Source organism: Hylaeus volcanicus, chromosome 6 (genome assembly GCF_026283585.1).
Source record: "Hylaeus volcanicus isolate JK05 chromosome 6, UHH_iyHylVolc1.0_haploid, whole genome shotgun sequence".
In the NCBI taxonomy this organism is placed as follows: domain Eukaryota; kingdom Metazoa; phylum Arthropoda; class Insecta; order Hymenoptera; family Colletidae; genus Hylaeus; species Hylaeus volcanicus.
Window position 1 is genome coordinate 21,428,856 of NC_071981.1, and position 13,395 is coordinate 21,442,250.

A 13,395-nucleotide genomic window follows, 5' to 3' on the forward strand; every position below is an offset into this window, starting at 1 on the left:
GTCGGCATGGAAAGAAACAGGAGTAATGTAACGAAAAATGCAATTACATACATACAAGATATAAGCGCGAACAGCGGAGCGCGAGGTGCGGAGTGCGGACCAGACACCAACACAAAGCACTAACTCCGCGGAGATTCGCCAAAAGTATACCCACCAGCCAACCCACCACGGCCGCTGTTCCCAATCACGTGTTAGTTTAAGGTTAACCAATGACACATGCGACTATGCGAGCATTGCCCAGTTGAGCTGCGACTGTGAGCATCAGTCAAGCAGTCGAGTAACGGCCTTCTACTTAAGTGGATGCTGGTTGTCATCCGATAAATTGCTTAACAATTAAAAAGTAATGGGACGTTCGTGTACCGAAGACTAGACAGGATTATTTTCTTCGATCGTGAGTGACACTATACGCAAACCAACATTTCTTTCTACTTTTTCCTCTATTACCATTTCATTTTCAACACGAACCATCGATCGAATCGAATCAAACCTAATCTATCGTTTTCCGGCGGGACGGTGCGGGGAGGCAACACAGAAATATATCATGTATTCACGACTCATCAGACGTCGAACGGTCGAACGCGATTCAATTAACGCTCGATCAATTATTATTGACGATAAACCGTCTTAAAAATACCGTTTGATTGATCATAAGCAGTCTCGAAATTTTAAATCGTCTACCATTACATAAGTTGCGCTCAATTTACGGTTTTCTTTGTTGTCATTAAATAAATGTAACTCGGGGAACTCGTATACGGTATCGCGCGTCTATGCGAGGATAAATAACCTGATAAATTCCTAAAATAACTATGAGCAAAACGAATCTAACACGCACGAGTTATCAAAATTGATTTCTATGAAATCTGCAATTGTAGTTGCAAGTTGCAAATTTTTCCTCGTACAAACAATGCGAGATATCAAGTATTTCTCAGCACTTCAATAATCTCGAGTGTTTACCAATAAATTACGTAACTCGATTAACGGTTATTTCCACGTACAAAAATTAATCGGACGCATGAAATCTTTGCAAACTGTTTACTGTTAACTTAGAAAATGTTTTAGACGCGCGTTTAATGATTGTGTTTACGCGCAAGGTGTACAAAGTTGTGAGTTCATCACACTAATGACACCTGTTCGGTGCACTGTACACACGTTGTGCAACGTTACTGCTCAAACACAATTAGTTTTCCTTCGAATGTATTCAACGTTACGTTTACGCGTTCGGCGTTACGCTTACACACTTGGAAACGTGACTTAACGCTTGACATGCTTCCCATCCGAACTCTTCGAACATTTCGATTCATTTTTCTTCTAATTATGAAATGTCTCGAATGCTCTTTTTTAAAAATGCAATCAAGTATTTTCTCTTATAAATTTTCTTTTCCTATATAGCTGCCTATAATGAAACATTTTTAATCGAATTCATTTAATTAACTAAGCGATTTGTTCGAAGACGAAGGCTCGCTCGAATTAATTTTATTTCGCATTCTCGATTCGTTTCTCTCGGATGAATCACTTTAGCCTACACCCCATATATGATATGTGAGACAACCTAAATAATTGTGGAAAAATACATTGTCATTTTTGAGATTCAACGGATCTCTTATCAAAATTTACTTTGTATACAATCTTGAATGTCGCATGATAAACGGTTTCATACTTTATAAACATGTTTGTGTATGGTAAATTTCTTTCCTGTCTTTTCTACTTTTTAAAAGCGAAACTCACCTCCTGAGCATGCCTGCGAAAGTACATTGTAACATGTTATAGAATTGTTCGCTATTGAGAAGTGATTATGTCAATAAGTTATTTTATCTCCTTCGTTGTTTAATTTCACAGGTGTAGTAGTATGTATAACAGATATGAATCAACCATCGGTAGTTCTAACATTAAGTAATAAGTAAAGTTCAGCAAGATACACATATAGGTATATAAATCAATGCCCTCATGAAAGATTGTCTTGTACATTTAGTAGATATAAATGTGTGTTATGAAGTGTCGCCATCGTAGCATACTTACAAGTGGATTTATTATTTATTTAATATCTTGTCTTTTAACTTGCATTAAATGTAAATTTAAAAGGTTTCAAAATTTCGAATCTAATCTAATATGTCTTCATTTATAAATAGAAAGTGATATCAGTATAAAGTCATGCTTGTGTATGTATGTTCAGAATATATTTCATATTTACTTATCTAACTTATCATTGTGTATACTGTTCCCCACGATGTGTGGAAAATTCAGTGAAATTAGTAATCACCTGTTTATTTTATGGATTATGTTTCATTAAGTGATAAATAAACTTTAACATCATTTACAATTTATTATTATTATTATTATTATTATTATTATTATTATCATCATTAGGCTTAAAAAGTAAAATAAGATGTATCTTTTATACACATTTGTTAAAGCATTGTATGTCATTATCTTCTATGTGATTCGTTAAGATTCTAATAGGTTGTTTATGTGTATACCAATTTCATTCAAATATATAATCTTATTTATAATGAGTTTAGAATGTTTTGTGTTATCTGTGCATCCATCTTTATAGGAACAACGAATAGCTAAATGCTAAAGTATCATGGATGGAAAAGTAAAAACAGAAAGAGTAAAGAATCCACGAGAAGGAGCAAATCCTCTTAGCGCCTTAACATTTTCGTAAGTTTTATGAAATATATGACCAGTTGCTTTTTTTCCTTGTCATCGTCTGTTAATAGAAATGTAAAATCATGATGATATACGATCTGAGCTTTCGAAGTATCTCTGTATCAGATACAAATAAGCCGTCTGTTGATAGGAGAAGAACTATCTTGAATTCCTTTAATGAACAAATAGACAGACTTTTTGATATGTTATCTATTAGTATTCTTATATAGAACCTTTGAAGGTAGTTCTTTGTTATCTTTATCGATTACCATTGATATTAAATGCTCAAAAACAAAGATAATTCTCCAACCTTCGTATGTTCGATGCAAACGTTGATTTAAAGATAGTTAAAACTGGAATTATATAGATAGTACTGTTTTTCCCTAATACTATTTTTAATAGAATTGTTATCTATTGTAGTAATCGAAATTACCTTTTCTTAATAGATGGATTCTACGTACTTTTTGGGACGGTTATCGAAAAGAGTTAGAAATAAATGATTTATGCAAACCCCTTAAGGAACACACAAGCAGTATTTTAGGTACAAAAATTGTTAAGGCATGGGAAAAGGAATGCGAAGCTTATGAAAAGCGCAAGTTACTAAGCGAAGAAAACGAAAATAGTAGTAAGAAATATGACACGAAAAAAAAAGTGAAGGAGCCCAGTTTAAAAAAAGTTCTTATCAAATGTTTTGGTCTTCGATTACTGGTATATGGACTAATTTTAGCAGTTATGGAGATATTGCTTAGGTATGTAATACAAGTATGGTATCGTTTAACTACAAAAATTATTATTATTATTAAGCATAGGTTTTTAAATCTTTCTACTGCTTGTTCAGATTATCACAGCCCATGTTTCTTGGCCTTCTTATCCGTTACTACAATCAGAAGAAAATTGCCCAGTTACTGCCCAGTTTATACAATTCTTCCAATTCGCAAGTTCATGAAAATGAAGATGCGACGAGATCGTTAAGTCTCTGAATCCCCCTTTGCATCCCGTGTACCTACTAATTCTCTATGCTTCCTTTTAGAAGCTTAACTCTTTTCTAATTTGAACGTTTGAAAAATCTAACGAGTCTCGTATACTCAAGTTGAGATTACATAGTACAATAATTATCCTGTAAAGCGTTGTTGCAATAATAATTTTGAAAACTTGCAGTTAAACGTCGACGCTAATTTCCCCTAATTCGCTTTACAGGGTATTGCAACCAATATTTCTTGGTAAACTATTGAGATACTATAGCAGCAATACAGTAACAAAAGAGGAAGCTTACTTATACGCGACTGGTGTGATATTATGTTCGGGATTGTTAATATTCGTTATTCATCCATACATGATGGCCATCCTTCATATGGGAATGAAAATGCGTGTGGCTTGTTGCACGTTAATATATAGGAAAGCATTGAGACTTTCAAGAACAGCTTTGGGTGAAACCACAATAGGGCAAGCAGTCAATCTCTTGTCCAACGACGTCAACAGATTCGACGTAGCAATTATATTTTTGCATTATTTATGGATCGGTCCTCTCGAGACCATTATCATTATATATTTCATGTACGAGGAAGTTGAAGTATCTGCTTTCATCGGTGTCGCAACCCTTCTAATGTTCATTCCCTTGCAAGGTACAGAAAATTAATCTCTTTTCATTTGCGACGCATTGTTTCCACGATATACGTTACACTGTGTTTTCAAAACGCGTAGGTTACTTGGGTAAAAAGTCCTCGATATTACGACTGAAAACTGCTATAAGGACGGACGAAAGAGTTCGATTGACGAACGAAATCATTGGTGGTATTCAGGCGATTAAGATGTATACTTGGGAAAAGCCGTTCAGTGCTTTAGTCGAGAAAGCAAGAAGGTAATTTTTTATACGACTAAAATCTTTACAAGTACACGACTTTGTGCGTTATTCCAGGAGAGAAATCAATGTAGTACGGATCACTTCTTATATTAGAGGCATCACCATGTCTTTTATGATATTTAGTACGAGAATGTCGCTTTTCATTACCATATTAGCGTACGTCTTATATGGTCGTAGAATAACTGCCGAGAAAGTATTTATGTTGACGGCTTACTACAATATTTTACGTCAGACTATGACGGTCTACTTTCCGCAAGGTAGGTGCAATTGAATAATCGTGAATCGTATCGATGTGAATCACACGAAGATTTGGTAAAACGTTTGATGTTGCGCAGGGATAACGCAAATAGCGGAAGCATTCGTTTCTATAAAGCGTTTGCAAAAGTTCATGATGTACGAGGAAATTGAACCCACAAACGATAAGAAAGGATATGGAAAAGAAGAGTTAAAGGATCTGGCGAAGAAAAATAATGATGTTAACGGTGTAAATAAAGAAGGGAATGACATTAAAGATGACAAAATTGATACGAATAGTTATCAAGAAGACAGTACTATATCTCTAAAGAATGTTTACGCAAAGTGGTTTTCGTACGACAACGGGGACACATTGAAGAACATCAACATCACCATAAAACCGGGCGAGCTGATCGCTGTTGTTGGTCAAGTTGGTGCTGGCAAAAGTAGTTTACTTAACGTGATATTAAAGGAATTGCCTGTACACACAGGTTCTGTACAGGTTCGTATTATTCTTTCTTCTTTTTTCTTTTTTTTTTTTGCAATAATATTATCAATACTATAATTACTACTATACTATAATTATGTTTTGCAGATAAACGGCAAGTTGGCATACGCTAGTCAAGAACCGTGGCTATTTGCCGGCTCTGTTAGACAAAATATTCTGTTCGGCAGGCAAATGGATCAGTTCCGATACGATCGTGTAGTCCGAGTATGCCAATTAAAAAGGGACTTCACTTTGTTGCCGTACGGCGATAAAACAATCGTGGGCGAAAGAGGAATTAGTTTGTCGGGCGGGCAACGTGCTAGGTTGGTAATTGTAATATTAATTAAAAAAGTCAATATAGGTCGATTTTGATATAAGAAGATGGCTTATGTATCGATTCACACACGTAGGATTAACTTAGCAAGAGCGATATACACGGAAGCCGACTTGTACTTACTGGACGATCCTTTGAGCGCCGTAGACGCTCACGTTGGCAAGCACATGTTCGAGGAATGCATCGACAAATATTTAAGGGGAAAAACTAGAGTTCTTGTTACCCATCAGTTGCAATACTTGAGAAATGTTGATAGAATAATCGTTATGAAAGACGGATCGGTTAAAGCACAGGGGTAGGTTCAATTTACGCTTTGATTCGAATGCTTAAATTTCCCTGAATGATACTTATGATCCTTCTTTCTCATCGTAGTACTTACGACGAATTGGGCGCCATGGGCGTAGATTTTGGGAGGTTGTTGGAGAATCCACCACCATTGGAAGAGGAACGATCGGGGACTGCACCTCCGAGTAGGAGCAATTCTCGGAACGGCAGTATTACGTCTTTAAGTTCATTCATGAGCAACGTCACCGATAAGTTGGATCCGGTCGAGGTAAGTAGTCGAAAGCCGAATATAAATTTGGAAATCGCGCAAAGCGTCCGCGAATGTTTCCAATGTTTTATGAAATATGGTATTTAGGTAGCCGAAGCACGTACAAGAGGCAAGGTTTCCGGTAAAGTGTATCTAGGATATTTCCGAGCCGGTGGAAATTGGTGTGTCGTGTTTATGGTTGTTTTTCTGTGCGTACTTGCGCAAATAGTAGCCAGTTGTGGGGATTTCTTTATCTCTCAATGGGTTAATATGGAAGAACAATACGTGAGTATTTTTATCTCTTTAAATTGTTCTCTCGACAAGTAGTTACAAGTTACAAGTTAATCGTAATCAGGAAATGTGATTTTGTTTATAGATCCACGATAAACCGGATGGTAGCATTGAAAATGATTGGCAGAGTCCGTTGACTCGTGACATGTGCATATATTTGTACAGCGGTTTAACCATTTTCACGGTAATAATTACTCTAATGCGTTCGATCTCATTCTTCAGAACGTGCATGCAAGCGTCTGTTAAGCTGCACGATCGCATGTTTCAAAATATCTGCCGCGCAACGATGCGTTTCTTTAACACGAACACATCAGGACGTGTTCTTAATAGATTTTCGAAAGACATGGGCGCCATAGACGAACTATTACCGGTAGCACTGATCGATAGCCTGCAAATTGGACTGGCTCTCATTGGAATCATCGTAGTGGTCGCAATAGCCAATCCATGGTTATTGATACCTACAGTGGCAATCGGAATACTCTTTTACTACATCCGCGTGTTTTACGTAACGACCAGCCGCAGCGTGAAACGACTCGAAGGAATCAGTGAGTACCACTTTTTTCCCCGATTCCAATAAATCGGTTCCCCAATGCCCTTACTCTCTTACTTGTCTTCTAAGAGAGAATCGCGCGAGAAAACCAAGTTTTTTCACGAAAATAATCTGTAAATAATAGCTCGATCGCCGGTGTTCGGCCATCTGAATGCCACGCTGCAAGGGTTACCAACCATTCGAGCTTTCGGAGCGCAAGAAATTCTTATAAAGGAATTCGATCAACACCAGGACTTGCACTCAGCGGCGTGGTACCTATTCATAGGATCCTCGAGAGCGTTTGGATTTTGGCTCGATCTCTTCTGTGTCGTCTACATCATCTTGGTTACTTATAGCTTTTTGTTCATCGGCGATAACGAGAAAGGTGGCAACGTCGGACTAGCCATAACCCAGAGCATCGGGTTAACGGGTATGTTCCAGTGGGGCATGCGGCAAAGTACCGAGCTAGAGAATCAAATGACTTCCGTTGAGCGCGTGTTGGAATACAGGTGGGTACCGCGGCAGATGCAAAATACCTATACACGTTTCATTTCAACGACCACCAAACTCGTATGTTTTTTCTAGCAAAGTGGAGAACGAGCCGCCGCTCGAAAGCACGCCGGATAAAAAACCCCGAGATAGTTGGCCCGAGGAGGGAAAAATCGAATTCAAACAAGTGGCGATGAGGTACGATCCGGCGGAGCCTCCGGTGTTGAAGAATCTGAACTTTTTGATTTATCCCCAAGAAAAGATTGGGATCGTCGGAAGAACAGGTGCTGGAAAGTCGTCCTTGATCTCGGCTCTGTTTCGCCTCGCAGATCTCGAAGGTGCCATCGTGATAGATGGGGTCAACACCGTCGAGATAGGTCTTCACGATTTACGTTCCAAGATCAGTATAATTCCTCAAGAACCGTTTTTGTTCTCGGGCACAATGAGAAAGAATTTGGATCCCTTCAGCAGCTACGACGATAGCGTGCTCTGGCAAGCATTGGAGGATGTTGAGATCAAGGAAATGGGTCTGGAGGCTCATATTAACGAGGGTGGCTCGAATCTGAGCGTGGGACAGCGTCAGATCGTGTGCCTGGCTCGCGCAATCGTCCGAAACAATCCCATTCTCATTCTCGACGAAGCTACGGCGAACGTTGATCCGCGAACCGATGAATTGATCCAACTTACGATTCGCAGAAAATTTGCGAAATGCACCGTATTAACCATCGCTCATCGACTCAACACTGTCATGGATAGCGATCGTATTTTGGTAATGGATGCTGGCAGCGCTGTGGTAAGCTTCTTCCCAAGATTTCAGAGATTCGGATGCGAATCGAAAAGAGAGAATAATATACTCGAATTTGTTTGATCGCAGGAATTCGATGCCCCTTACGTGCTTTTGCAAAAGGAGTCTGGATATTTGAAGAGCATGGTGAACGAGACGGGACCAGCAATGGCGGAAGTCTTGAAAGAAATCGCTCGCGAAAGCTATCAAAATCGTACATCAACTGCCCTTTGATAAACGTTCAACGGATTCGTCAATTTCCAAGTTGGACTGTCTGCATTGAGTCCCGTTATCGATGACTGTACCTTCTACTTTTACAGAAACCATCCGTGGATTATTTAGCGCGATCAAAGAGTGCCCTATCTATCGTTATGATCGATTGTGTCACCCAGTGTCGTTGGTATGAAACGGCCCCATTGAATAATCGTGATTTGTCGTTTTCGAGATTTGTTCGCAATCGAATTTCGCGTTCCTGGATACAGTATTATTACATAGATTTTTTATAAACAGCTGCCTTTTCTATACACGACTTTTTACTCTGGAAACTGTCGCGAGTTATATCGTACTTAATCGCATCGCGGACTATTTTTCTATACGTTAGAGAAAATGGTTCTCCTACCACCGTTGCTATTTTCTAATTTGTTAGCAATTTATCTACGCAGGATATTCGTTTTTTCTTGCCCTTACGTTGGTGCTGTAAGTACAAAAGCCGTATGTCGAGAAAGAACACGTGTCTACCTTCTAACAATAAGATAGAAAATTATTTTGCTCGATACGCGTGCTATGTCCGGAAACAGTTTGTATTAAAACACCTAAGGTGTACTTTATTTGTGTCTATATAGTTGTCGAAAGAATTCGCGGATCAAAGTTTTTTCTATTTTTGCTTGTATCACAACAACGTTTTACGCGTAAGATACGTTGGAACGAACGAGAGTCGCTTTACCAATACAAACAAACCACTTGGTCAGTTTGTACCGCGCCGAATAGTGAAATTCTTCCTATACCGACTTAAAGATATACATGTGTATATATATATATACATATTTTATTCATTCGTCTCGTTTGTATCGGTTTATGTACCGCTTACTTAGCCAACGACGACGACGACGACGACGACGACGAACAAGTAAGCGAACACTGTACTTTTAGGTGAAAACAATTGCCTTGCGTATAAGTGCCTATGTAATTTTATTATTACAAATGAAAAATATAGATCTAGAGCATTATTTATGTTAATAATACAATGTCTTTTTTTCTTCCTTAAACGGCTTCTCAAAATCACTCTTTAGATCTCTCGAATAAACGACGGCCGTACAACAAACACGTTTCTACATAACAATAAATCGGCAGTGGTTTCAGCATGTTTTCGAAGTGTAATTTATTTTCTACGATAATTAAGATAAAAAGTAACAATCAAACGATTTCTGTAAATATAAATATTCTTGTTTTTTACTTTTTTTTTATTTTTTTATTTTTTTATTGAATTTCACGAACAACAATCTCCGCTGCAGCCTGTGACGGCATGAAGAAGAAACAGAGTTTCAATTTTTGGTTCACAGGGTTTTACTCAGACATGTTTTTACGCATGGAGCGCGTACCTCTAACGGGTGTCTCGAACGTGTTCCACATTCACAGAAACAGTTTCAATTCGTCGATTCTAGTGGTACGACACAAAACGATAAAGAAAAACAAACATGCCATATTTCTTTCGTTCTGTTCCGTTTCTTAGATTATTCTCCGTTTCAGAATCTATTTAAAAAAAAAAAAAAAGAAAGAACAGGTTTCAGACGACGCGCTTGCCCCGTCGTATCAGTTCTTATTGCTAAACGAAGAAACGAGTGTAACGTCTATGTCTATACTCTGCTTACTCGGCTCGCAACGATCGCTCGCGACGCGGATCGTCCTAGCGTGTTCTCGCGAGTCAAGTACACTAGTGTATTGTAATACTGACAGTAAAGAGATTACTATGCGATATTAAAATTAAGCTCACCTCGCGAGAATCCGTCCGTGACGCCTAAAGTACAATTACGCGATTAACAACTACGGTATACATAATACGTGGTTTAAGAGAATGCTCCATTTTAATCTAAAAACGATGTTAAACGAGAAACAACGCGAGATTTAAAGAAAAATCTATATTAACGGGTGTGTTGAGCGGCAGATATGTCTCGAGGGTCCCTCGAGTTTCCTTAAATATTTTTTTTTTTCTCCAACACGATTTCGTTTATAGATTAAAACAGACCACCGGCTATAGGCGATAATTATTTTAGAATTACAGGTATAGTATTATCGTTTTCGTTACGTTCTCGGATACAATTCTCTAAGTCTCCAGTAGTCGCTCGATGAAACGATGATCCCCAAAGAACAGTATAAAAATTGGCGTGTACACACGCGCGCGCGCGCGCACGCGTGTCGTATATGACGTATGTATCCTTTTCCTCTGGTACGTGTATATACAAAACAGTAGAAAATACTTACGCGTTCGTTGATCTCGTCACGTATCTTTGACAAGTGAAACACGCTTAGAAAAGTGTTCCCGGAAACGTAGATGCGCGTTGCTCGTGCGTTTTCGGATTCGTTAACGAAAATCGATCAATTTTAACGGTTATAAATAAAACGTAACTAGCTAAATAAATAAGAGAGCACCGATAAGTATGCAATATATACAAACAGAGGAAAGAAGCCCAGCGATGAGTGATTACGCAACGCAAACAATGAGATTCGTTTCCTTTTTTTTCTCTGTCGGGTCTCGCTTTAAAAGAAATTCGTCCCGAGCTGGTTTTTCTAGCAGCAAAGCAACGTTTCTCTAACTCTGCAACGCAACAGTGCGTAACGCACGAACGTTTTATGGGATAATTCTAGGAACTGAGAAACGTGTGCACCCATCGAAGATTTTATATATATAGATATAGAATTTCGTCGGGTATAGATTTTCAATTCGTACTCGTTCGAAGAGCGATTCCCTTTAATACGAATCAAACATGACGCATGGAATGAATGAAAATTCGGAAAAGGGACTGTATCCGATCGCTTCGGATACAATCCGTTTAAAAGTTTTTAACACTCGCGTGAAGGAAGACTACGCGTTTCTCGGTTTCGTTTTTTCTATGTATATCATGCTACAATGGACAAATATCGAGAAATGTTTCGTCGCGTACCAGCGATTCGTCAATGTTGCAAACGAAACGAAACGAGACGATCTTTTCGTCGTCGTTCGATAGGGTTAAACGATAAATAATAAAGAAAATTTCGAAACATTAAAAATGGGAATTTCCGTAACGAGTTATACGCGTATTTGAATATTTTACGAGGAAATATCCCGTTCGTTGGGAAAGTCTCGCAAGATCGATCGTAAAAATCGAGCGGGAATTCTCGGGAATTCTCTCGAACGACGTCCATTCGGACGGCGGGTTCGTGGAAGCGGGAAAGAAAAGTTGGTACGCGCTCGTTTTTCGATACTTTCGACCATTTAAACAAGAACCTCGAGACTTTCGCGCGACCGAGCCTTTTGTTGTCCGCACTTTTCGTTCGCTTGAACGATCATAGCGACCGATTGGCACCCGGTCTCGTCGCCGATTGGTCGAACGGGTGGCATCGCTAGTCTAAACTGGTACCAGAATTTTTGATTATTCGAACCGCCACCCCCATTTCCGCCACCGCCGCCGGCACCACCACCGCAAATGACTCCGACGCTCCCGCCACCCTCGTTCCAATGCAAAATTTTTAAACGATCCAGGGAAAGATCACCGGTATCGCAACCTCGGGTCGATCGCTTCGCAATCGTCGCCACGTCCGGTATATCTTTCGTGACGATCACTATCGTCCGCGTCACGAGCGTCGACAGCTGTTTCAGAATCGTCCCAACGCTCGTCTCGTTCCAAACGTTTCCCAGGGACGCGGGACTCAGCACGACAACGATCCTACGACAGGAGGCAGCGTGCGGACCGATCTCCAGGTTCCCTGAAAAATAATTCGCTTTAGATTATTTATTATCGTCTAATCTGCGTAGAGCGTAGATTCGACGAAAGAAAAGTTGTCGAAACGAGTTGGCCAAGCTGGTGCACGCGAGACCAGGATTGCTCGACTTCTCGTACACGCCTAACTCGGAACCGTCGGCATCGTCGTCGTCGTAGGCGTCGCGGTTGTCACCGGGAGACAAACGAGACACTCGGCGTTCGAGGGACCGGCCAACTTCCTAATTCAATTTACCGACGATTCCGTGTCCCCGTGATTTCGCGACCCCGAAGGATCCGTGTTATCTTCTCGCTATCTCCTATGAGCGAATCGCGCCGCAGTTCACGGAGCGAACAGAGCGAAACGTGGCTTCGGAAACTACCATTACGTACTCCTACGAGTTGTAAACTTTTACCTCGATAGAGAAAAGCCTATAGACGAAGGGACGTTTTTCCGCCTCCGAAAAGGTTGCGTTGTATTTAATAATTTAACCAAATTCATCGAGAGCTAGCGAGTGTAATAATGCAATTTAAATAGAAATTACTTTGTACTTTTCACCGCGTTTTGTCATACTTTTAAGCAATTATATCTAGAGCTGGTGAGTATTCATATAAGTTAACTAGAAATTATTTCATACTTTTTAGCGCAGTTTTAATGTTTTTCGAAGTAGGTTGTATGTTTTTTTCCAAAAATTTATTTTACCTTATAAACCGATTATCTGGTTTAATCTTTAGCGATACTACACTTTTCCACATCCCGATAGGCGAACGCGGCGATACGGATATTTCGAGTATCATCCCCGAAGGGATGTTCGCGATTATCGAGACTAGAGCGGGCTCGGAATTTCTCCAGCGAAAGCGGTGAAAAAGAAAGAAAAAAAAGAACCGCGGGACGCGAAGCGAAATTTATGTATAGGTTACTTTGCATCAACGGATCGGAGTTTGCTAACGTATAGCAATTTGCATGAACGAAATCGAAGCGGTCCCACGAGAAGGTATCTATACGGGCCCAATTTTCTCCTGCCAATTAGAGGGAAATTAGCGTCCGAATATTTCTCGTCGAGCAAACCATTAACGTGTCGCACGCTTAACCGTCCGGTTGATATTCATGAGATGTGAAACTAGCTCTCCGCTATACAGCAAACTTGTACGACAAACTTTTCGCCCTTTTTCGCGGTAATCGCGATCGTTTCGCTCTCTTCATCTTCCCCGATTTCGTCCAGCGGTATGCGCGACCGTAAACCCCGCTACGAAA

At 39.7% G+C, this 13,395-nt stretch overlaps 2 protein-coding genes across 3 annotated transcripts in view; one reads left to right on the forward strand and one right to left on the reverse strand.

The window, feature by feature from the left end:
- Positions 1-109: 109 nt before the first annotated feature.
- LOC128878671 (probable multidrug resistance-associated protein lethal(2)03659) lies at positions 110-9,431 on the forward strand. 2 transcript variants are annotated; one of them, XM_054127056.1, is made up of 16 exons: positions 110-391; positions 2,552-2,658; positions 3,093-3,395; positions 3,485-3,613; positions 3,844-4,268; positions 4,348-4,504; positions 4,562-4,764; positions 4,843-5,243; positions 5,337-5,551; positions 5,639-5,857; positions 5,935-6,115; positions 6,203-6,379; positions 6,471-6,930; positions 7,060-7,423; positions 7,500-8,196; positions 8,278-9,431. In XM_054127056.1, the coding sequence occupies exons 2-16, from the start codon at positions 2,582-2,584 to the stop codon at positions 8,419-8,421; spliced, it is 4,152 nt and encodes a 1,383-aa protein (XP_053983031.1). In that variant the 5' UTR covers positions 110-391; positions 2,552-2,581; the 3' UTR covers positions 8,422-9,431. The 2 variants fall into 2 exon arrangements, with proteins under 2 accessions (XP_053983031.1, XP_053983032.1); XM_054127057.1 differs by lacking the exon at positions 3,485-3,613 and having other exon boundaries at positions 113-391.
- Positions 9,359-13,395, reverse strand: part of LOC128878673 (interleukin-1 receptor accessory protein-like 1-B) — a 52,622-nt gene continuing 48,585 nt past the window's right edge. Inside the window, exon 7 of the mRNA XM_054127059.1 lies at positions 9,359-12,147. Within this exon, the coding sequence (XP_053983034.1) occupies positions 11,657-12,147 (491 nt within the window). The 3' untranslated portion in view covers positions 9,359-11,656. The remainder of the gene's footprint in view (positions 12,148-13,395) is intronic.